The sequence below is a fragment of the Mytilus galloprovincialis genome, chromosome 1 (assembly GCF_965363235.1).
Source record: "Mytilus galloprovincialis chromosome 1, xbMytGall1.hap1.1, whole genome shotgun sequence".
NCBI lineage: Eukaryota > Metazoa > Mollusca > Bivalvia > Mytilida > Mytilidae > Mytilus > Mytilus galloprovincialis.
Window position 1 is genome coordinate 44,259,392 of NC_134838.1, and position 25,934 is coordinate 44,285,325.

The following is a 25,934-nucleotide window of genomic DNA, read 5'->3' on the forward strand; positions in this document are numbered from 1 at the left end:
TTACATATCTCAGTTTAAGGGAGTCTGATGAATATGTCTCAAGTGTGATCGTAGATATCAAACCAAGGGACAGCACTCGTTAGTCTAAACTATAAGGGTTAGCCTAGATTACTTGCGTTTCTTTCGGCGAAGTTTAAAAACTTTGAGCTGACGAAGGTTGTTCGAAGAGAGAGTGGCAAAATTTTTAAGCATTACACAGAGTATAACAATCTTATCAGGAATTCCAAAAATAATGGACTATTTCAAATTGGTGACACTGGTAATTTAGGACTAAACTACAAATGGAAGCATTTTTTAAACTTTGAGTACAATACCCTTTTTCTGCACACCAGACCAATAGCCCGTCGAAATCATCGTCATCTAACCTTTTATATAAAAAAAATCTTTTCCTCTGAAACTAATGGGTCAAATTAAAACAATCATCAATGGTGTATTAAGTTTTACCCGTAACTACCAACTAACATTGCCGATTAGAAATAGAACACAGGGTATTATGCAAGGTTTTAAATTTTTTTTAAAACAGGTATATAAAGAGAGAAATCTATTCTCAAACGACTTCTTGTAGAATTGAATAGAGTTGTCTGAACTTGTCTAATTGGAAATCATACCACTGTAACCGGAGAGCACGAATTTCATTACAAAATTGCTTGTCTCCACCGGGACTCAAACCCGGTACCTCTGTGTTACAAGGCAGCGCGTATACCGACTGAGCTAAAGAAGTACTTCCTTAGCTCAACCGCTTACGGCTGACTAAGTATCTACTTAAGTTTTTCTAAGTGAAGCAATCCCGTCACACCACATCTTCTTTTTTTTTTATATCTACCCACAATCAGAACAATCATTTCTAACGAGATTACCGGCCTATAGAAAAGCATCAATTGTGTTTTACAGTCAAGAATACAAATCTTCTTGGACTGCACTTATTGCTCACTAAAGATGAATGAACATTTCTTTGATAGATGAGACACATATCTATTTATATACACAAAAAAAGATATTTATTTCATACAATTATTATTTACACAGATACTATTGGAAGATCGTCTCCCACAGCGGTAACGTCTTCGCTTTTTTCAATAATTTCAGCATTCTGATTTCCTTTCTTCATCTGTTCTGTTCGTTCGGCATCTTTTCTGAGTTTTTCCTCTGTCTTCCTAATTTTTCGTTTTATGATTGCGTCTCTTCTCGCAATCACCTCCTTTCTTCGCTCTTCGCTCTTCCTTGCAGTATTACCTATGAAAAATAATACATAATTTCCGGTAATTCAATATTTTACAAAAGAAGAAATAGAATGATAAATAAATAAATAAATAAATAAATAAACTAATATCAGCTATGTACACTTTCTGTTTCTAATCTTCATATACTCAAGCAAAAAAAAAAAAGAGAAGTAAAAACATGAAAATGCTTAATCTCACCTTTGCAACTCTTTTTAAGTATTTACATGATTCATTTTAATTACATTTTTTCAGTTTAAAGATCATTTACAGTGTATATAAAGTGCGAATCCAGCTAGTTCATTTTTACTGTTATATGCGGGTATGTCTATTGTAGAATAAAGGATCATGGGAAAACTGTATTTGTTTACGTTTTGAAAATATCAAGTTAAAGGATTTTAAGATAAGTTTTAACATATTTTCATTGTGATATGTCTTTATAATATACAAACATAGCATTAAAGTTCAAATAAGTGTTATAAAAGCGTCATAATATAGCATATATCGATTATTGAAAGCGATCCATTTTAACTATAGATGCGATGAATTATCACTGTTAGTGCAGTCATTATTAATGTAGAAATTTCAAAGATGCGAGGAATTTTTATTGTAGAATTATGTGATAAATGCACTTGCAACAAATGAAAAAAAACTTAGTTGATGACTTTAGGATTTATGATACATGTATTTTCAAATTGAAATACAAACTCCTCATTCATTCTTCATCAAATATATAGCTTTTCAAACTTGTAACAAAAGCGATTCTCAAAATGTCATATTGTATTCTTCAGATTACGTTTCTCCTTGATTTTAACTTATATAGGGAATCACTGGAGCGTGACAGCAGCGGGCCCTCTTAGGCAGTCAGTGGGCCCCTACTTATGAAAAATTCTAGATCCGCGAATGGATACTACCGCAGAGGTAAAACCATGCACATTTGGGTTATTGTACACAAAATGCATGCTACAATTCATTTTTGTTGATTTTAAACCCTTTGGAACTCTATGTGGGCTATTTCAGCAACTAGGCAAAAAATCCCCAAACTAGATACAAGGTTAGAATCAGCATGTCAACGAATTCTAAATATCTATATTAAAGGACTTTTGTCTATAAATTTGGACACCACAAAAATTGAAAAAGGGACCAAAAATATAAAAAAAAATGCATGCATCGGATACATTTGTTATTGAAGGCATGACTGTAACAATAGGATGAATATACAAAAATATCTTATTCTGGGGTCTCATTTGGGGGGGGGGGGGGGGGTTCTGATCCCGGATCCCGCTTACTGTTTTTGGCAGATTCCCGTATTCCGCTTATTGTTTTGTCAGATTCCCGTATCCCGCTTATACTATGCAGTTCTAATTTTTTGTAATTATCCGTGTCCCGCTAGACTTCATTTCCCGTTTTTCACTACACAATCATTTGACTTTCACCTGTCACGCTTGCAAAAAATCGGCAATCCGGCGTGACGCTTATACCCAAATGCAACCCACTATTTTACTCTATTTTGACTCATATTAAGCCCATTATAAATATATTAAAAAAGTAGCGTGGATTTTTTTATCCCTTTTCATTCCGTCTCGTTTCGTTTTTGAGCCATAAATAGATGTCGTATGTGACAATGAGACAACTCTCCATCCGAGTAACAATTTATAAAAGTAGACCATTATACGTCAAAACACGGTCTTCAACATGGAGTCTTGGCTCACACCGAACAGCAAGTTATAAAGGGCTCCAGTGTAAAACCTTTTAAACGGGAAAACAAAGATGTACGTAATTAGTGGTGAAATGAATAAAAAAAAAGGATAAAGATCCCTATACGCTTTATAAGAAACTAAATTGAATACATTTGAAATAAATGTTATTTCTATTGAATTTATTAGAGTGTTTTAAAACCAAACTTTCCTCCGTAAGTTAAATTTTATCAAATCTTTCTCTACTTTATCTATTGTTTGAGCAAGTCGGCTAAATTAAGGCTTTACAGATAATTTTCTAATGCATGTAAAGCAAAACTTTGGTTGGTTTGCTTGCTTTGTTTGTAAAATTGTTTATACAAGCTTTGTAAATAAGATTGACATTTTTAAACAATATGAATAGGCATAGTTTAACCTGTATTTTTAATATTTGAATTAAATTGGGTGTTATCATAATGATTATACAATTAAAAAAAAAAGCAAGCTAATCAACTAAAGTCTTGCTCTACATGCGTAAAGAAATGAGCTGTAATAGATAAAAAAAAATAAAAGTATACAGTGAAAATGCACCGCATATACAATACTAATGATTCGCTCCACAGTGAAAATGAAAGAATAGTATCATTATTCGACAGTAAACATGACTAGCATTACGAAATCATCATAGTGGAATTTAGTTAAATATGAAGAAACTGAATGGCAAAACATATTCTACGTTACACAACTTTAATAATTGTATTAAAATGAATATTTTTTACTGCAACAACATCTTACATGTTAGTTATAAAGCACCTGCACGATCTGTTCGTGAAATGTCCTAAATATTCACCTATTTTGGTATATATTTCACAGCTGGATGGCTTTATGCGCGATAAAACCCCGCTCGCATCTCTTACTTTGTTTTATTAGTATAATGTATTTCTGAACATATACATTTTAACTCATTTTCTTCATTTTCTTCAAAAATTAAAAAAAGTTCGTCTGTTTATTTATCATTCTACATTAGACATTTATGGCATATACAGTAAAAATGATATTTTAGGATCCGCACTTTCATACACTGATTTACATGACTTGTGTTTAACGCATACTTGGCGTTTTACGTTTTATATATTTGTCTACTAATTTTCAATCTTTTTGTATTTAAACATTACCCTTTTCAGCTAGTGCCCCGTTTCTCCTTATTTCCGTCATTAGGTCTTTCTCTTCTCTGTCATATTGAATGTTATTTCCTGAAAAGTAGAGATAGGTGAATGATAACATTACATGTATGTGTCATTACAAATATATATCCATAGCCTGTTTCTTTTAATTCAAATTATGTTTATATTGACAATTTACTCATGACATATGAGGGAATGAATTAAAGTTCAAAGGGGAACTGTCAACTCAGTCAATGAATTTCTACATTGTTTAATATATTGAGTAAAACATAGAGATAATGTGATAAATAATGCGAACAAAACATTTACCTTGTTTTAACGTGGTGTCTTCTTTTTTAAGTTTGTGTCTTTCCGGACAAACTAAGGCCGGAAGGCGTCTTGGTTTTTTCGTTTCATTACTGGTATGAAATAAGTCTACAGAAAATTTAACACCTCCTGACTTCTGTGTGATAAATCCAGTCTCTGTTAAGTCTTTGATTATATCGATTGAAGTTCGATCTTCTTGTCGTGACGGTTCACCCAAAACAAAGTCAGTTGATCTCCTTGTTGGGTGAACCTTGTTCGATTTCCTGCAATTTTTACAACAGTTCAATTTTGTCAGCATAGCCCCCATGGTTGGGGATGATCTTTTGGTACAGCTTACTTGCAGTAAGATGCAAATCAAAAGTGGACGTTTCCAAGATCATAATAGTGACGTTGTAGAACAAGGCATCGCGTTGCATGCTTGGATATTCTTTGACATGTTTATTTAAGCATTGCCAATTTGGTATTTTACTACTTTAATAAAGGAAAATAATATCGCCCCAATTTAATTGATATGAAATAAGAGCAAGCTAAAATGACTAGAGCATTGTATGCTTTACTAATGTTTAAATTATATGTTTTACATATGTAAAACTCAGTTTTACTCGTATATTGCATAACAGAAATTTTAATTTATACATGTATTCAAATAAACAATATACAAAAAGCTGACGCCATCGCAGCCGCCAAATAAGCTTCGGTATATCTTCGACACAACAGTCATTGGCAAGGAACAATACCTTCCTTTAAGTTCATTGTTTTAGTGGCATACACTAGTTTTGATTCCACGTCGATTTATTTAACGAAAATTTGCATACAAGCTAGTTTTCAACTTGTCAATGTGTATACGTAATAAAAAAAATACCTTCATGTGATACAAAGAAATAAACGGAGTCGAAATTTTAGACATTTACCAAAAATTACTTTTCTTTTTAACATTTATATCCTTTGGATAGACATACCTTACTCAGAGACATATATATGTGTATATATGTCTCTGCCTTACTTGTTTGTTTTAAAAGATATTTGTAGAAAATATTGTTGGCACAAGAATGCTCTAATTTTGGAGAAAAAGTTCAATTATAATTGTCTTTTTGAAATACAAACTTTAGATTTTAATTACTAAAAAAAAGCACGCTAATTAAATCTGTTAATCTCTTATAATTAGCATTTCGATGTAATATATTACATTTTTTCTGTATTAAATTATGCTCACTGAAATTGAAGATATCGGAAGTAAGCATAATGTGGGAGGACAATTGTTTTAGAATATTACAAAAAAAATGCAAAGCTTAGGATCATGCATGAACTGCAAACATGTAAATGTAAAAAAAATATTACGTTACTTGTGGTAGCAAGTGTCACCTAGTGCGAGAGTACAAAAATGGGATTCAGATGTACAGTTCAACAAATATTTAATTTCAATTGTTCGCTTGTTCACTTTATCCATCTAATTGTAATAATAACAATTTGTAAAATTAAAAATAAAGATTTCGATAAATGTTTCTTTCAAATTTAACCCATTTGATTCAATAACATGTATTGCCAGCTGGACCGTACGGTCCAAATACTCATATGGTCTGGAACATATATATGACGTTCGAAATGCAACGAACGCCAAAATCGTATACATTATGAGCGACCACAATATCTAGCACTACGTCTTAACTTAGGCCCCTGCCTACATTCGATAGGAGCCTTATTAAAGTTATCACTTTGTCTGTCTATCAATCCGTCCATCTATACTTTCTTATGTCGTATGGGATAACTCAAGTTTTTTCCGACAGATTTCAAAATAATTTTAAGACAACATTTGGTACAATTAGGGGAAGTTCCCTTTTAATATTTTACTTTTTATATTCGAGATATTGGAATTAAGACAGTATTCATAATATTAACTATTTCATAATTCCCTGAAATTTTTGGTATCCATTTTTTCCCTATTCCAATATTTTTTCTCTCACATTCCAATTTACAAGGTTATGCTTTATTCCTCAACCCTTATACTTTTCTTTTTTTTAATTTTATTTCCAAATACTTCAAAATAAAGCCTTTTTACTCATTCTATAACTTGTTCCCAGATGTTCGTGATGTTGGATGGGCCGCAAAAAAAAAATCATGAAATTGAGAATAGAAATTGGGAATGTGTCAAAGAGACAACAACCCGACTTCAGAGCAGACAACAGCCACGTCAACTCTGTGTTTTTGTTAGATGTATTTCTATGTGTATCCATCTCATGAGTTAAACCTTTTTCAACTAAGTTTGTTCTTATGTTGTATTGTTACAACACTGTGTCATGTTAAGGGAGGAATGGGATCCAACTAACATGTATAACCTTTCCAAAGTGAAAAGCCTGTAATTCAGTGGTTGTCGTTTGTTGCTGTGTTACCTATTTGTATTTCGTTCATTTTTTTTATTGTACACAAACAAGTGTGGACACAGATCAGTGTGGATAATTTATTTGGATGTTTGACAGTGTTTTCTGACATTGAGAGGTTTTTTCCCCAAGTAGGTTTCTATGTTGAACTGTGGTGCACAGTGACAGCCAACCTGCACCAAACCCTAATCAAATACTGAAGTACTAAACATCGGATGACCGCATGTTCTTGTGGATGGTCAAAAGCACTTGTCTCAGAAAAAAAATATGCACATATCTATACCTGAAACTGAGGTTAATGTACAGAGAATATTTTTTTTCAGAGACAAATTCGTGCGTGGATGATGAATAAATGACAGGACATCCAACCTCACCGTAATAACTATTATATTGTAGTGATACAAATCAGTATACACCGGTTTGTGTTTATATACTAGTATTATATTACTATAACAGTTACACATATATATAATTTTCTTCCATTTGTATATCATTCTATTCTACTATTCTAGTAAATTTCTATGAAAATAAGGCTCAAAGAACTTTTTATATTATTTATATTAACAATAACAACGTACGTACACACATGTTGGCGTATGAATACACAACGTCAGAGTGGGCGTGTCTCCATAAAAATAAACAACATTGAAAATAAAACTAATACTTTTAACCAATTAAAAGACAGTAAATACACCAAATTTATTTATTTCTATATATATATATATATAGACACTTTTATATAAAAGTAGGACTCCGGCTAAAGTGCGAAGACACTATATATATATAAAATTGTCCTCTCACAAAACATCTTCGCTCAAAGAAGCATCCTTTTGATAATGTTACTTTCCAAATTAAAGGAGTAAACAGCGAGTGGGACACCACGTCGAGAAGGGGAAGAAAAAACTTTTGAATCCACCAGCTCCACATTTTAGAACCTGATGGTCTTAATGAAAAATAATGTAATATTGGCCAATGCACGTTGCAAAATTCAACCACCAATTTTGTAAATAATCTTGAACTTCATTCAAGTTTTGAATTCTTTACAAGGCAGCTAAACTAATGTGCAACATCTACGATGAGCTTCAAAAGTTTCTTATCATGTACATCCGATTTCAACGTGTTGCAGCTAGTTTGTCTAGCGAAATATTGCGTTTATTGTTATCGCATTGTAAATATAGACGTTACGCACAGTGTTCGGTTTAGTAATGATAACGTTACTCGACGTAGTTTTCAATTATTTCAACCGACTTCTGTACAAAACGTTAAAGCTTTGCACTTTTTTTTAATACAGCTGACATTTTAATGTTTAACATCTTATTTAAATTTTTTAAGACTGTAAACATGACTGATTAAATATGTTTGACAAATAAACTTTCCATTCTCAATTGTATTTATTTCCTTATAACCTTAATTTATTGAAAGTTCATATTTCAAATATTTGTCACTGCCCAAGCATGTCAATTGTTCCAAAATGCATATCCTCGATGATTCTTAGGTTAAGTAATCACAAGTTTTTAAGTCTAGGCATACATGTATAGTATATATCACGTGTAAACAGCCAGTATCAAAGCTGTTTAATGCTTTAAGAGTATAGATGTTATCAACCCGCATTCATCTGTAGTTTCCAAACTACAATAAGGGAATAATTTTAGGGTCTTTCTATCCGTACTACCAATATCCCAAATATGTGTCTTTCGAGAAGATTACAATGAAAAATAATCCTCGTTCGGCTCAATGGCAGCAACAGCTGTTATATATCCTCTCTTTGCTTGATCTATAATCTCAATTTCATCCTCAGCTTTTGGAAAGAAAACGGCTGTTTGGAATAGCTCATTATATCTAAAATTAAAAAGTGATCTACAGTCCTTGAAATAGAATGAGTATTTTTCACATGGAAGTCAAATTTGATTATTGATTTATTACCTCTTAAAAGAAATAATTAAAAATTATATCCAAAAAATATTATTATACAGAACGTGTCAAATGCTAAAGACACAAAAATGCTAAACTTTCAGTCAATGGAAAATAAAATTATATTACGTTACATTGACATTCCGTACAAAGACACAAAAATGCTAGACTTTTAGTCAATGGAAAATAAAATTATATTACGTTACATTGACATTCCGTACAAAAAACGTTCAATTTGGACGTGGTAACATTTTGGGGAGACATGGACATTTTGATGGAAATTGATGAAAAAATTACCGTTACCTTAACATTGAAGGCTTGAACAAATCTTTAAAACAAATCACATTTCAGTAGTAACATTTGTTTTCATAGTTCATTTGTCTGTCACAAATTTAAAATACCCTAAATTATCACGGAACTGAAAAATCTTGAACGATGGCTTTATGGTAACATTTAGGGGAGCCACGGAAAATACTGAAAAAATGAGAGAAGCTGTGTTAGACATAAAAATATGTTCGTAAAATTCAATAAAATCACATTTGCATGTAGAGGTGGCGAACCTTTTCTATAATTTATGTGAAAATATTGTAATATCGAAGTGCTTGCTTTCATTTTTGTATACTCGAATTTTCAAATCTTACAGCTCTATGGAGTTTCGAAAATGGCCACTAGATTGCGAACTGTTATGAAAGTTATCGTAACCGTTTCACACCATGAACATGATCATATTATGTCCCACCTGTACAAATTTCTTCGAAATCCATTCAGTAGTTTTTGCCAGTTTTTTTCTTCGTTTATATTTGGATAAAATTGAGAATGGAAATGGGGAATGTGTCAAAGAGACAACAACCCGACCATAGAAAAAACAACAGCAGAGGGTCACCAACAGGTCTTCAATGTAGCGAGACATTCCCGCACCCGGAGGCGTCCTTCAGCTGGCCCCTAAACAAATATATACTAGTTCAGTGATAATGAACGCCATACTAATTTCCGAATTGTACACAAGAAACTAAAATTAAAAAAAAATAATACAAGACCAACAAAGGCCAGAGGCTTCTGACTTGGGACAGGCGCAAAAATGCGGCGGGGTTAAACATGTTTATGAGATCTCAACCCTCCCCCTATACCTCTAGCCAATATAGGAAAGTAAAGGGATGGTCAGTTATTGTTGTTACGTCTTACACGGCAAAAACGGCATTTTATGACGGAATCATTGTTTAATTATGTAATAATACATAACATTAAAATTTTTAAAATCAGGTCTTATTTAATTTTGATTAAAATGATGAATCAAGACAAGTAATTATTTAATAATACGCAGAATTGATATGCTTTTGTCCTACTTGTGCACCAAGAAATGGTCAAATGAAACATAGACCGAATACCGTGCGTAACGTCATAGTAAGTATGCGAACGGCAAACAATGGCATTAACGTCACTGACGTTCCCGTGTTAACGTTGACTTCCGCCCAAGTCATTTTTAATGAAATCATTTTAGTGTTCAGATTTCAAGAAACATTTCTTTATCAGATATCTACAATTTGAATTGTACACGAACATATATTGGTGAACAATCGGCCATGGGTAAGTTTTTATTATTATCTTTGTATCCAAAATTGAACTATATTTAACATATATATAACATATTTAAACCACGGAAAATGCTATTATTTATTCATTTGTTTAATCGTATAGAGTTAATTCGTACCATTTATACCAACTCAATGATACGCGGCAATGGGAACCCAACGAAAATTCGGTGTAATATATTTTTTATAGCTTCCTTTACGGTAGTGGTTTTCCTCATTGTTGAATTCCATACATTACCTTATAGTTATTTGCATTAAGGCCTTTAAGTCTCAGTTGGATAATTGACTCATATGAAATTATACCATATATTTTCATACCAGTTGCTCTGAAAGGGTAAATTGGATGCTAAAGTATGGCGGTGATAGCACCCCCATTTTTCATTAGGCTTTAGTGATACCTGCTAGTCATTTACAAAAACGGTAAAACAACCAAAAAAAACTTACCTCCGGGTGCGGGAATTTCTCGCTACATTGAAGACCTGTTGGTGACCCTCTGCTGTTGTTTTTTATTTGGTCGGGTTGTTGTCTCTTTGACACATTCCCCATTTCCATTCTCAATTTTATTACATCCGAGGAAAAAAAATCTGTATACGAGTATAAAAGAAAAGGTATAGATGAAAAATCACTAGACTTTTCCTTACTTTTGATAAAAGCATGCAACAGGGACTTATATATATATTATATTGTATTGATGTCATTTTCGACAGCCAGCACTTTAATCAATTTTGGTATGGTTCTAGATATCCATGGTGAATGCCGATTGTCATCTTATATGTTAGACATCTTGAGGATTACTGGTCCTTTAACAGAGAACCGTAAGTAGAATGAATTAATTGGAAACTTCGTTTGATAGAAAATGAGGTTTTTTTTCGACTTTTCAGTGTTTTGCTATGTTCTTAAAACATCTATATCTGTTCCGGACCATATGAGTATTTGGACCATACGCGTATGGTCATGACCATATGAGTATAATACTCGTTTGATTATTAACGGGCCGGACCATATGAGTATTTAGACCATATAGGTAATTTTTTTTAAATAACATTATAAAAGTTTCAATAATACACAAACTGTATCTAAAAAAACAATGATGGTTACATGACAATGTATTATTTTTATAATTCAAATACTACGTAAAAAATAAATATTGATGCCATAGTTAGTTTTCATCGCTAATTACATTCTTCCATGAAGGCTTGGGGTGACATTTACTTCCACACGGTATCATACCTTTTTTGCATTAATAAGTATTGGTTGTGCACGATCCTTTGCATTAACACCTTATGTTTGCGAGTGAAAAGCTAGCCTTTTCGTAGCTGCGTACATTGATACCGAGGTCTTGGGCCATTCCGATATGTCTACGGTGTTTTTAAGAAGCTGTAGATCTCAAATATCGTAGCATGACTGCAATACATCATACTCACAAGATAACTTAACTTTCCATTTACTTCTTTTGTAACAATTCATTAAGAATTTTTGGAATTTATTTTTTTGAGTCGGCATATTGCCATTTTCTCGTAATAACAAATCGGTATTGACCATTCGGTAATGATCGGTATAAAATGTGTTTATTATAGTTTTGACAAGTAAATAAAATTAACTGTGTGAAACTTCTAATTTCTATTTAGCTAATCGTTTTGATATAATATAATAATGATAGCGTCTTTTTAATTAACGGTCATACCATATGAAGAGTTTAGAAGTATTAAAGGTAAACTGTAACAGAGTGTTAATTACCCCGACCATACGCGTACGGTTGGACCATACGTGGACCATACGCGTATGGTCCAAATACTCATATGGTCCGGAACCTAACCAATCTTGCATAGTCCTGTATGATTTTATTTTGTTTTCTCTGACACCTGCTTTAGACTTGTTTTTTAAGAATCTATAAGTTTCTTTTGGAACTTTTGTTTTATTCAAATTCAAATTCAAATATTAATTGCTTATTGAATTCCTTCATTGTGTTAGCAATAAATAGTTACGATTTTTGAGCTTTTATCCGTCTCAAAACAAATCATAGTTCAGATAATAGCATGTAAAACTGTCTCACCAATACAAGGAGGAAAGATGAGTTTCAAAATTCAAGAAAAACATGTCAAATCAGTTCCCTTATGGAGATGGTTTGTTGTCAGTTTGAAGGAAAAATGAAAATAGGAGGTTGATAAAATCACCCGGGACATTTAATATAAAAATAAGATGACGTGATATGATTGCCAATGAGACACACTATCTACCAAAGATAACCTGTTTTGAGGGAATCCGTGGCGAACATGTTATTAGGGCGAACGGGCCCGATACAGTTTTGAGGCAACACGTACACCCTTATCAATTATTCATTTTGCTACTCTTCCTCACATACATGAAGCATATCATGACATTTCATAACTTGAATAATTCAATCCCTCTCCGTGTCCATTTTTCGTTCATGCGTTAATGTAGTAGCCATCGTAGATCAGCGGAATATAACGACTGAATTATTCGTGTAAGACATTAAATTTTCATTTTTAATACAATACAAAGTGTTATCGCTATTTTGTGCATTTTTCGTTTGATCTTTTTTTGTGATAATTTTCATATCATTCAGTTCTACTCGCTTGAGATGGAAAAAATATTGCTAGAAACTAAGCAGGCACGTGGCGTTGCTAACGAAGTTGACATGAAATTGACAACGTCGTCATAGGTAAAATAGCGATAAACAGATTATCATTGGTCATCTCAACTCGATTGCCTTTCTCGCTATCGCCGTCCCGGCTCAAGCGAGAAAATCAATCTCGTTGAGATGATCAACGATAATCTATAAATACACAAATGATATCGTGCATGGGATTTAACTGTAAACCTTGTTTCCCCATTACACTGACACTAACAAGCACTGACAGAAACCCTAAAACATTTGTTATAACATAAGTCCAATGCAAGATATATAAAACAGACTAGCTAATAACATCGCTTAAAATTTATTTGCCAATTATGATAAAGCTATTCAATATATTAAATCTTGATTTAACTTCAAATAATTTTATACAGAGATTGAGCAGTTCAAAGATTTATCAGAAATACGGGAAACCAGACAAAGAATTATGGACATAAAACGTAATGGGCGAGAATTCTTTCTTCAGGTAAGATAAAAAGATACCCAGGTCTTTGTAGATTTGAATCGCTTTGCCATCAGTATTAAAAATATTATGTTTAGAAAAGTTTATGCAGTGAAAGATTTTGAAGACATCAAATGAAATGACACTTTAATATTAATTTGTAATCGAATGGCATGGATATTTCTTTTTTTATCATTATTATTAATAGATCTCTTCAAAATAAGTGCACATTGAAAGCATTTTTTTCACATTGAGATACAAATTTTCGATTGCTTCCAGAATTCAAATAACAATCGTCATAAATTGGCATTGCGATCACCAAGAAGGTTCGAAAACAACACCGAGAGGTTCGAAAACAACATCGAGAGGTTCGAAAACAACACCGAGAGGTTTGATAACAACACCGAGAGGTTCGAAAACAGCACCGAGACTGAGACTGATGGTGATCGATTATTCAAAGCAACAGCAATACTCAAAGAATTGCTTCCTAAATACTTCAGTCGTCAGTATGGCAATATGAAAGACAAAGAAACACAAACAGAAAACAACACAGAGAAAACAGTTGATATGAACAAACTGAAAACTTTAATGGAGTTTGCAGTTGAAAAGATTCCAGGTATGTTTTAAAGTGATGAAAAATAAATTGTGGCCATGCTTAAATGCAAATAGCAGTGTTGTTTCTTATTATAAGGCATTTCCACTCTTCATACGGAAATAACTTAAGTTGTTTTTAACCACGAAATTTTGTGTATATGAGCATAAAACACAAATGATTTTAAGTTACACGAAAACTAAGACGATGAAGAAGAGACATAAAAACATGGTAAAAATATGGCTGATATTTCATATATCGTCCATGGGTAAATATATTCAGAAATATTATAAACATATATGTTGTGTTTTTTTATGTGTATTTTATTGCGTTGCTTGCTTTTCAGATAGTTCGATCAGCAATGTAAAGGTTTTCCTTGACTGCTGCATGGGCCAACTTGATAACAAAAATGATGAGGTAAGCACATTTTTCTAATCCTATAAATAGCAGTAAAAATGCTCATTTGTTAAGAATGATTGATAACATACATATTTAAGATATTTAAAAAGTAAAAAAGAGATATTGGATGTACATGTTTCTGGAAAAATCATTTCTTGTACCCCTCACCCATTTTCTAAAAATTTTGGATAAAAAGACTGACTTGATTGGTAATAATATATTCCACTTACATCACATGTGTTGGAAATAATATCAGAACGAGATTTTAATGAAACGTCAGAAGAATACATTCTTAAGATCACCCAATACGGAAAATAATCACGATGATAATTGCTTGAGAAAATAAAGCATCAGTACCATTGATATTTACATAATTTTTACAATAATTTCAATAACTTGCATTCTATTATATATATTTTTTTCATTTTCAGGCTATGTCATTTTATTGTAATAGATATACACATGACAATAATGATTTGACTGATGGTAGTAAAAATGAACTATTCAGAAATAACACAGACATGGACGAAATCTGGAATAGTCATAGGAATTCTAAATATATGATCGATGATGATTATTTTGAGACCCGGATGCAATCAATTATCACCACAACAATTGACGCTTGCAATAAGCGCGCCAGGAGCCTAGGATGTAAACCCAGTAAAGATAAAATTATAGTTGATTACTTGAACACCAGAAATCGTATTGCCGGTGAAAAAATGTACTATAATCAAAATAAAGTATCTGCTGAAGTTGCAGATTCCGTTGACATTTCAAATCAAAAGTATACATTTGATCATGAAATGCCCCGGGAAAGACATGGTATCTCATTAGAAACAACATACAAGAACAATGAGGAAATGTTTTTAAATGTCATGGGTTCCAGTAGAACAGTAATTCCCCCGACAACGTTTGAATATTATTCTTCTGAAGACGATCTACGGGCAGCAAATGTTTCCCAATCAACAACAACATTAATGTCATCTACATACGGAGATAAATCATCAGACAGGGAGATATTTATTGAAAAGGCACAAACAAACAAACCGTTTATGATAATGAAACAAAATCACCAAAGTGACGAAGAACACATTGACATTAAACCTAATGAATCAAAGTCACATCCGTCTACATTTTCATACTATCTACCAGAGAGTGCGGTGCCATTTAACTGGACAAGAAACGGTCCTGATCCATGCGATGACGTTGTTGATGACGAATACTATAGAGAAGAGTTAGTTGTGCCAAAACTGGATCTTATGTTCACAAGGTTGGAGGATGTGCCGATATCGTTTCATGATACTGATAGTTCGTTCTGGTCAGAAAGCCAATCTTCTGGCAGAAGCTTTCAGATGTATTTACGAAGTAAAAGTGAAGATACAGACATAACTGGAAAAACCGAAGAAGAATCATCATTTAATCTTTCTGCTAGACCAAACGTAACCAGTAATCTTTTAGTTGATCCTGATTTTCATATAGATGAATCTTTTGAAAAGATACCAGAATGTGCAGTGAAACCCACCAAAAGCCTAATTGAAAGAATTGGTAATGATTCGAACACAGGTAAACATACTTTTACTTTTCTTTCGGTGTTAATTATCCGTCTTTGCATATAAGTCTTTCTATTGTAGGGTTAGTTCAATTTGTTCACTACACTGCCTTCAATCAAAACTATTGATTAGAATGTGACATTTAGATATTAAATTAAATTCTTTTTATATTTTGTGGGTTATGAAATGTCCATTATTGATAGCTTCGTCGGGAATATAACTATCTTCTAGATATACTTTACTCGTGACTAAACATCTACTTTTATTCAAAATCATTCATTTGTAAGTATGAGCAACCTCTTTTCTATTAGGTTCATTACAGAATGGGCGAGTAAGGCCAATTGACTGCAACACCATAATTTGCTTCGTTTTCGTCTATCCCCAAATTAAGAGAAATGCATATTCTGCAGGATTAAAAAAATAGCTTATCTTTTACTAACCCTTAGTATACATTAATTTGTACGTAGTAAGTGGAAAATCAAAAGTTATCGTTCGTGTATCAACTGGCATATTTGAATGCAACAACTCATACATTTGTAATAGATCTTTCCTAATGCTTGATCTTTCTTAATACACTTGACAAGAAGCAGGGGCGGATCCAGCCATTTTGAAAAGGGGGGTGGGGGGGGTCCTAACCAAGGACAAAGGGGGGTTTCCAACTACATGTCCCCATCCAAATGCCTCAATCGTCAAAAAAAGGGGGATTCCAACCCCCAGACCCCCCCCCCCCCTTGGATCCGCATCTGCAAGAAGTCAGTTTTCCATTCTATTTAATTTTAGTCAAATCATACAATTGTAACAGAATTTGTACACGATCAAACTACTTTCATAGTTATAAAAAGGGAACTAAAAACTACCACACTGCGTATTATCCGTAACTTTTCTCTGTCTCAAAATAACGAAAAACATTTAAAATATGACATTATTATTATATAACTTTTAAGACAAGACATTCTTGACCCTTCAAGGTGTGTACTTGTACGTCATAGTGAAAGAACAGAATTAAACCATATTACAAGTAAATTCATTGTTAATAATTATACATTGAAAAAGTGCATAATATTGCATATGAAATATTTTTATTTATTTACATGTGTATGAAGGCAAAACAATATTTTTTTATAACTAAGTTGTATTCGCTAACAATGATCGATATTTATAATGTATCTAAGTGTACTGTTGAAAAAAACATTTTGTTAAGGTAAATAGTAAAATGTCGTATTAGTGAAAAAAACATTTCTTTTTTACTATAACAGAACTGAGAGAAAAGAGAAAAATAATTTTAGAGAGTGCAAATACACGAATTTTACACGAAAAGAAAGAACTAGTTTCTGTCGATGTCAGTTCTAAAACTTCTAATCAAGAAGAAAATGATTTCAAAACATTCGATCTTGAATTATTATCTCCTAATACTAAGACTGATATGAAAAGACGAATTTTGAAGTCGGCAAAATGGGTTCTTGCTGTTGTCACATACATGGAGACGAAAAAAGATTTAGACGATTGTAAAAATCTTTTCCAGATTGAAAATTTGAACAATGACGTAGTCACAAGAGACATAAATAACTATAAAAATCTATCATCAACAAAATCACATCCAAGTAATGATCAATTTGGCAGTCGAAGTTTATATGAATCAGACAAATCAAGCAACTCCAGTCAGTCCAGAGGAAGAGGATGCTCGTTTGAAAAGTTTAATAAACCAACTGAAACAGTTTTCATTAGCAGTCCTAGCAGTTTAGTTCATGTATCTGTTTCAGGGAGTGCTTTGCAAAATGAAGCAGACAATTTGGCTCATAATGGTCAAATAAGGACAAAACTAGAGGAATCGACAGATGACAATGAACTTACAATGCAGTCGATTAAGCCCCAGGGACGAAATAGTCTCGACAAACACATCAACGAGGATATAATAGATAACCAACCACATAAATCCTTTTCTAGTGAATCGCTGAGCTCTGATATTATTCCAAATATCATAAGTAGTGTAGTTGAAACTATACAAAGAGACCACGCTAATCGTATGTCCGATCTAACCGACGACTTGTCAAACGAAAGCTGCTCTTGGAATATTCCAACGATCCCACCGGAATCCCCACACAACGGTTTGAACACGTTGTGTGACACTTCTACAATTAAACCAGAATTCCGTGCAGACGATCACATGGTAACGGACCCCATTACAACGGAAAAACTTAGTAATGTCAGGGATACATCCATTAACAATGAGGACACGTTGGTACAAAAGACACAACATGAACCACAGCAATCTTTAACACGTAATGAAAGTAAGAAACAAAATGTTGTAAATCACAATTATGAGATCGAAACACCCCTCTACGGTGATCATAAAGAATTTCCGGTCCATTTAAAAAATGATCTTTTGCAAAATAACCCCTACGATCAACAAAACTGTTACATTGTTGAAGTCAAATCGGTACCTGAATGTCTACGTACACCATTATCAACATCGGACTGGCCGTCCGTAATCCAAGGCATTGACAGAATTGAAATTAGAACCATATCTGAATGTCCATCAACGCCTTCTAGCAGATCAGACTGGGCATCTACAAAATCAGACTTCAGCGAAGAGGTATGTCAAACCGGTCTTTTCGAATGTTCAGAAAAGAAAAATAGGACATACGATGGTGTTTCAGTGTGCAAGGAAGAAGATGGCATAAATAACAACAGAAGAAATCAGAATGTTGATGCTTTCATTGCTACCAAGAAAATCGAAGATATTTCAAATCCTCTGAACCAGCTCGATAGTGATGATCTACTCCTAAAAAGCATAGAGACAACGGATGAACCCAGTTACGTGTCTGGTAGCAAGACGAAAAACATTGCAGGTATAATAGTTATAATAGCATTTCTGTTCTGCTTTCATGACAAATGAGTAGGTCCAGTAAGACCCCTTTCTGATCCCAAAATATAGCAGTTTTACAAAATAGGTCAAATGTAAACTCTTAGCTATTTATTAGAAAGTAAAATACTTCTGCTACATAAATATGGACAGTTGTTGACAATACAATGCACACATATCGGGTACTAGCATCATTAAGTCATGCTAAATTACTGAAATTTAAGCATTTGAGTTAAATATTAGACGGTTTTCGTCTCAAATGGAAGTGGCCGCATTTGTACTCATTCTTGATATTTAAATGCAATTTGTATTTGATGATAATACATAACATATATAAAGGTTGAGCGTGAAGACGAATGCGACCACTTTCATTTATAACAAAAAAACATCTGAAAAGTGACATATTATGGCATATTTTAAATATTTTTCATATTTAAGCTTGAAGTTAATGACTTATTCGGTTAAATTTTTCACATAAACAAATTGAATCGACTGAAGTAGATAGACACTTAAATGTTTAAAAACTGTCAACAATCTTTCGTCAGATAAACTTGAAATTTGAGGCAAAAAACAGTACATGATATATAAGGCATGAATTTACCGGACCTACTCCTTTTTATAACAAATATAATTGATACTGACGTAGATGTTCAGTTGAAGTAAAATATCAAAAAGTATAACAAACTATCTATATATCCCAATACTTACTGTTTATGGAATTTATTAAGGGACCATGCACCTTTTACAGGCTGTGTTGTAGTTTGTCGTCTGCTCATTTTTCTTCTTGTCTTCTTAATTTTGATCTTCGTGTTTCCAGTCCCAATAGAACCTTTGATACTGTATTCCCATTTGTATCTTAAATTTTTACTCTATTATTTTGTTTTTAAATATGCAACGTTTTACTGGTTTTTCCTTTGGTGAATAGAAAAATAACTTCAAAAGTCAAAAACATCGGAGAACCGAATACAATAACAGAGAATATAGTAATCAAAGATACCAGACTTATGATTTAATACGTCAGACGCGCGTTTCGTCTACATAAGACTCATCAGTGTCGCTCAGATCAAAAGAGTTAGAAAGCCAAACACGAACAAAGTTGAAGAGCATTGAGGACCCAAAATTCCAAAAAGTTGTGCCAAATACGGTTACGGTAATTTACGCCTTGGATAAGAACATCTTTAGTATTTCGAATAATTCATACTTTTGCAAACAGTAAATTTACAAAAATGACCATAACCTATAATTGATATTCATGTCAACACGAAATTGACGAATACTAGACTACCCTCGGGGACGAAACGACCACCAGTAGTGGCATTGACCCAAGGGCGTAAATAGTTATCAAAGGTACCAGAGAAGACGGCATTAGTTGAAATTTTTCAGTCAAGCGTTTTCACATCATATTAATATGCAAACGACACAACAGTTTATAATGCCTTTTATAAATTGATTGTTGCTGCCCTTTTTTCAAATATTAAATACGCCATGCATATTCAGGACGAGAACAAATTAAAAATTCATATAAAATATATCGATTCTGCAATGTTAGTCGATCAGGATGATGGTTGGGTCATTTAGACTGAAACTGGAAATTCAGGCTGTATCAATTTACGCTTTTATAAAACAAAGCTACCATTGACTTTTTTTCAGAACATCAAAGTACTGAACATAAAAACTATTTCAAAATTGGTCAGTGTGACAAGGAACATTATGCTGATACTTATGAAATCAACAACTTTGAAGATACATCGAAGAAAAGTGACCAGTCGTCTACATTCAGTGTTTTTTCCAACAAACCCGATATAAAACATGATGTGACAGGCAACATGAATATTTGTTCATTGAATAGTAGTCCTTCAGGTGACACAGCACCTGTTGATCTTGTTGTTTCAGCTGCAAACAGTGAAACAAACATGAAAAAAAGGCATATAGACAATGAAGTTTTTACTGTTGATGAGATTCTTAAGACCAAAAGTTATTTGTCGTGCTTAAACAAAGAACATGAAACACACCTTGACATTGATTTAGTCGAAAATGTTGGACCAGCGGGCAGTAAAATTAAAGAAAATACAGTTAATTTTGATGAAGCATCTGTCAAGAGCAATGGTTCCTGGGACAGCGACGGATCAGAACGTCAAAACTTACTAAATAATGATGATGCATCTGTAACAAGTTGTTGTTCTTGGGATAGCAATTCAGAAATTGACAAACCCGATGTAAAACATGATGTGGCAGGCAACATGAATATTTGTTCATTAAATAGTAGTCCTTCAGGTGACACAGCACCTGTTGATCTTGTTGTTTCAGCTGCAAACAGTGAAACAAACATGAAAAAAAGGCATATAGACAATGAAGTTTTTACTGTTGATGAGATTCTTAAGACCAAAAGTTATTTGTCGTGCTTAAACAAAGAACATGAAACACACCTTGACATTGATTTAGTCGAAAATGTTGGACCAGCGGGCAGTAAAATTAAAGAAAATACAGTTAATTTTGATGAAGCATCTGTCAAGAGCAATGGTTCCTGGGACAGCGACGGATCAGAACGTCAAAACTTACTAAATAATGATGATGCATCTGTAACAAGTTGTTGTTCTTGGGATAGCAATTCAGAAATTGACAAAAACGATTCTATAAATATGACAGCTAGTAAACATATTCAGAGTTTGCTTGAATCAGACAGTACAAAAATACATGGAAATAGACAACTGAAGCCATTACATGGTATGTATGAAAACTCTTTAGTCTAACTTAGTGGTTTACGATGTCCCGAAAGTTCATTTTATTCTTTTAAAATTTGATCATTTTTTAAAACTGCTCCTAACATAAATATCATTGATTGAACACCAGGTTACAACACGTTGTTTTTTTTACTGTTGTGAACGTTAAATATCGCGGCAGTACCTTTTTATAAACGTAACGTCGTTCCCGGCATATTTGACAGTTGCCGATTTAACGTTACGAAATTCCGCCAACATGTGGCGTTCGAATAACATCTTTGTTTTCTAGCTTGTTATGAATCCTACATTTCTTTAGTTACTTATATTTACATGCTTTATATTGTTGAATCGGTGTCGAGACTTATGACATCGTGCTTGCTTTCTTTATAATTCATATTTATTTACGCACTGACAGTTATTTACATGATAGACCTTGACTGGCAACGAACTATATTCGTACACGCAAGGATAAGGCGTGCTAAGAACTATAAAAACCGGACTTTTTTTTGTAACGAAACGAATTTGAACCGAGCTTGAAAGAATCCAAGAGGTAATAACGCATACACGAAAAACACATTAAAATTATATTTCGAAATAATCGAACAGTCCAATAGTAAAAAAATCATATCCGTTATCCCTTTTCCATACACACCAGAGAGATGAATGATCGATACTACGGTAACTATATAAGTAGTTGTTTTAATGCATTTTATATCATATAGAAATAAGAAGATGTGGTATAAGTGCCATTGAGACAGTCAACTCTCCACAAGAGACCAAATGACATAGAAATAAACATTTGAATGTTATGATAATAACTGGATCATTTGACATGGAATAAGTTCCTTTATAATATCAGTTCCTAATGGAACAAATATCATATAGACTATAATTTCCACTAAAAGAAATATGTGTCCTTCTTGCAAAAACTGAAATAGAATATGTGTTCCAACAGGAAAGGATATTTTTTACTTGTAATTGTACAGGTCTATAACAAAAAACAAAACAACTCATGACTATATATGTATCCCATACCATTCAGAATTGTTTCCGTTATGGAAGACAGTGTGAGTTCCTTTAGATAGTCTTAAGCTTTATGTTGCTTTATTGAAGTTTTCTTAATTTTTGAGGGATATTATACTTTCAGAACAAAATGAAACCAAAAACATCATTGCAGACATTCAACATATTGATCAATCTACTGTACGAATTCCTAAAACGGATGCGTTGTTTGGTAATGAATCAAAGACACAACTATCAAACAAAGATACTGATAGTAATAATGAATCGATAGAAAGCACAGGATCTTGGCAACATAGAGAGTACGAAAGAGACTGTTTTCAACAAAAATCTATACAATCTGAAACTAAATCAAAAGGTAAATGATAATAAATGAAAAAATGTTGAATCTCAAAATTGGTTTAAAAAAAAAACTCATTCTTTGTAAATCGTTTTCTCTAAAATAAAATCCTAATTTTTACAACATAAAAAGTTTTTTAAAATGCTATTACTTGTATTAAAGTCATATGGAGCTTCAAATTAAAGGACAAAGTCACTATCCAGGCTTCTTTGTTGTTTGTTTAATAAGGTGACAACCGGTAAACTGCGGCTTCAGAACACGACTTATGAATTATATTCCTAGTACATTTGATAACCAATTGATTAGCTTCCAAATTTTCACATCATAATAGTCCCATTTTTTTTTAACGATTATACGAACAAACTCATCATAGATTCTAGGATTGAAACGATATGGATGCGTAAAAAATGATAAAACCGTACACAGAAGTTTTTGATGTATAAATGGATTGGTTCAAGAATTGGATAAACACAATCAAATTAAAATATTAAATCTTTTAATTGCTCCCGTTCTGATATGTCGCGCATCAATGGGATAAACATTATATTTCACCAGTCACTCGTTTCATATGACTTTAATATAAACTGCCATGAAAATAGTCCCAAAAAAGTACTGTGTTGAATTTAAAGAATACTCCTACGGTTACATCTAACTATAATATTACAAGTTAATATCGTATATGTATTCGTATACCATCTATATATGTAGGAGTTGGATGTGCGGTGGGTACGCTAAAGTGCGATGGTCACGCTGAAGTGCGTTGGTTACGTTGATGTGCGATGGTCTTCACAGACATGTGATGGTACTTTCGCTGATATCTTCTCCGAGCTGCGATGGTCCTTTCGTTGATATTCGTTTGTCTACATACATGACGCGTGATGGCTTTTAGTATGAAAAGTATATGTTTTCAATTGCTGTTTAAAGCATTCATTATTGTCCGAGCTTTTGGTCGAGGTAGTTTTTTATGAAGTTGAAGTCCAACCAACTTGAAACTTATTACACATTTTTGTTATGATATGATCTTTCTAAATCTAATGCCAAATTAGAGTTTTTACCCCATTTTCACGGTCCACTGAACATAGAAAATGATAGTGCGGATGGGACATCCATGTAATAGGGACACATTCTTGTTTTGTAATCCATTGCACTTCAGCGTTACTACCAACGTACTTCTGCGAAGCTACTAACAAGATAGCGTCACAATGCCACCATCGAAAATCAACGTGATAAAAATCGCACTTAATCGTCTCGGCGTGACTAACATGTTTCAGAGTACCATCGCGGTTAAGAGTCATACACATATATTTCACATATTTTAATCAACAAATTCCTCTTTATTATACAGGTAAATTTGAGATTCCAATAGATGACGAAGATGTATTTTTATCAAAGAAGCGTCTTTCAACGTTACACAAGTGTGTGCCAGATGAAGTTCATTCAAATAGACATTTGAATGAAGAATTAAACAGAAATCAATTGGAAAATACAGAAATTACATTTGAAGACATCGAAAATCTTGATGGAGCAATTAAAACAGTTGGAAGAAATGTTTTGTATCGAGGAGCATTGGTAATTGATGACGGTGGCGGTGATACAACCGACGACTGTTCAGTCATCGATATGCCAAAAAGTGAATTAGAAAGATGGCAAGAATCTAAAAATCAATCATTACAGAAATGCGATGAAGATCAAAACATTGCCATAGAACAGATACAAACATGTTTATTTCAAAGGATGATACCTGATCACAAAAATAACCAGAATGATGACATTATCAGTAAATCAAGTATTCAGGCTTTATTGCCATTAAGAGGAACAACAATATTGAATAAAACACAGAAGATGTCAAATGATATTACTTCTACTAAATCTTTCGATTATGTGTACAATTCACCAGCTCAAATGCCAAGTTTTAAACCATTAGAAACAACCCACATAGGAAAGCCCTTAAAACGTCAGGGAATTCTCGCCCCACTCAAACCAATACAAGAAACGATCAAGCAAGAAAAAGTGAAATCGCCAAAAAGAAAGAAAATAACAGAATCCAATGTTCAAAAATCAAAAACTAAAAAGAAAGCAAACAAAATAAAAGCTCAATCGGTACATCAGACAAAAGACGTTCATGAAAATTCAAGTACAGAAACATTTTCTATGCCATCGTTTGAACTTGCAGACGATTTTCAACCTGAAATTAATACACAAAGGGACAATTACTTGAGATCTAATATCCAAATGGATGACGACTTTATTCAGAACTCGCCAGATAGTTCAGAATCATCTTGTAAAAGAAATTTCCGTGATTATATGGATAAAAGAAAGATGGACGATGATTTTGCGATAAATTCATACGAGAGTTCAGATTCTGAAAATTCAGGACGAAATGTAAACTACAACTGCAACGAGGATCCTACTACTGGTTTAAATGTAGTTGTTTCTCAGAAGAGATACAGACAAAAAAAGGCCCCATTGAAATCTGTTATTGGTAAACCACCTGTTTGCAATAACACGTTTAGCATTAAATGTGTGAACACTACATGGACACCTGATTACCGAATATGGGATCCTCTTCGTATGATTGATGGATCTATTTGTCAAACATTTGATTACATAGGGGAGACGAAAATTCAAATTTAGGCTTTTCAAAGGCTTTCCGTTCCACAGGCAGGTTTTTAAAAAAAATCAAATGATAAGATTTGTTCATTAGAAAAATATTTTTGTTGATAAATGTAAAATTTAACATTCTGTTATTCAGAATAAAAACCAAATATTGAAAAAGTGTTCATCTCTGTACCGCTGCATGCATACTTTATGCTACACAGTCACTTATAACATGACGTGAATGAATAAAGAAAGAAAAAAATAAGACGTATTATTAAATGAAACAGATAACCGAGGGAAATAACAAGTTCATCTTACATTCAGCCAAGACATGACAACTTTGAAAACTAAAAACTTGCTGAATATAAATTATCGTGTTGTTTTGTTGGTTTCGAAACAGGCAACATCACAGGGGGAAAACCCACACGTTCAAACAACACATAACTAGATATTACAAATAAGCATACAGTCTAAACAGATCAACAGAAACCTAAAC

The 25,934-nt window shown here is 33.0% G+C and overlaps 2 protein-coding genes across 2 annotated transcripts; one reads left to right on the forward strand and one right to left on the reverse strand.

Annotated features, from left to right (window-relative positions):
* Positions 1-1,018: 1,018 nt before the first annotated feature.
* On the reverse strand, positions 1,019-4,776 carry LOC143061018 (uncharacterized). Its single transcript, XM_076233668.1, has 3 exons — positions 4,387-4,776; positions 4,069-4,146; positions 1,019-1,233 (listed from the first exon to the last, which is right to left on the reverse strand). The coding sequence occupies exons 1-3, from the start codon at positions 4,688-4,690 to the stop codon at positions 1,019-1,021; spliced, it is 597 nt and encodes a 198-aa protein (XP_076089783.1). The 5' UTR covers positions 4,691-4,776.
* A 5,402-nt stretch (positions 4,777-10,178) lies between these two features.
* On the forward strand, positions 10,179-25,615 carry LOC143061034 (uncharacterized). The gene is made up of 10 exons (XM_076233669.1): positions 10,179-10,253; positions 10,999-11,073; positions 13,289-13,380; positions 13,636-13,972; positions 14,295-14,365; positions 14,779-15,910; positions 17,154-18,746; positions 20,411-21,484; positions 22,628-22,858; positions 24,186-25,615. Exons 1-10 carry the CDS (start codon positions 10,250-10,252, stop codon positions 25,472-25,474), a joined length of 5,898 nt encoding a protein of 1,965 aa, XP_076089784.1. The 5' UTR covers positions 10,179-10,249; the 3' UTR covers positions 25,475-25,615.
* The last annotated feature ends 319 nt before the right edge of the window (positions 25,616-25,934 follow it).

Coding starts and splice junctions, on each gene's coding strand:
- LOC143061018 (XM_076233668.1), bottom strand. CDS start 4,690: ATGGGGGCTATGCTGACAAAATTGAACTGTTGTAAAAATTGCAGGAAA. Junction 4,147..4,386: donor AGACACCACGTTAAAACAAG/GTAAATGTTTTG, acceptor TCTACTTTTCAG/GAAATAACATTCAATATGAC. Junction 1,234..4,068: donor CGGGGCACTAGCTGAAAAGG/GTAATGTTTAAA, acceptor TATTTTTCATAG/GTAATACTGCAAGGAAGAGC.
- LOC143061034 (XM_076233669.1), top strand. Junction 14,366..14,778: donor TTGATAACAAAAATGATGAG/GTAAGCACATTT, acceptor TTTCATTTTCAG/GCTATGTCATTTTATTGTAA. Junction 15,911..17,153: donor TGGTAATGATTCGAACACAG/GTAAACATACTT, acceptor TTACTATAACAG/AACTGAGAGAAAAGAGAAAA.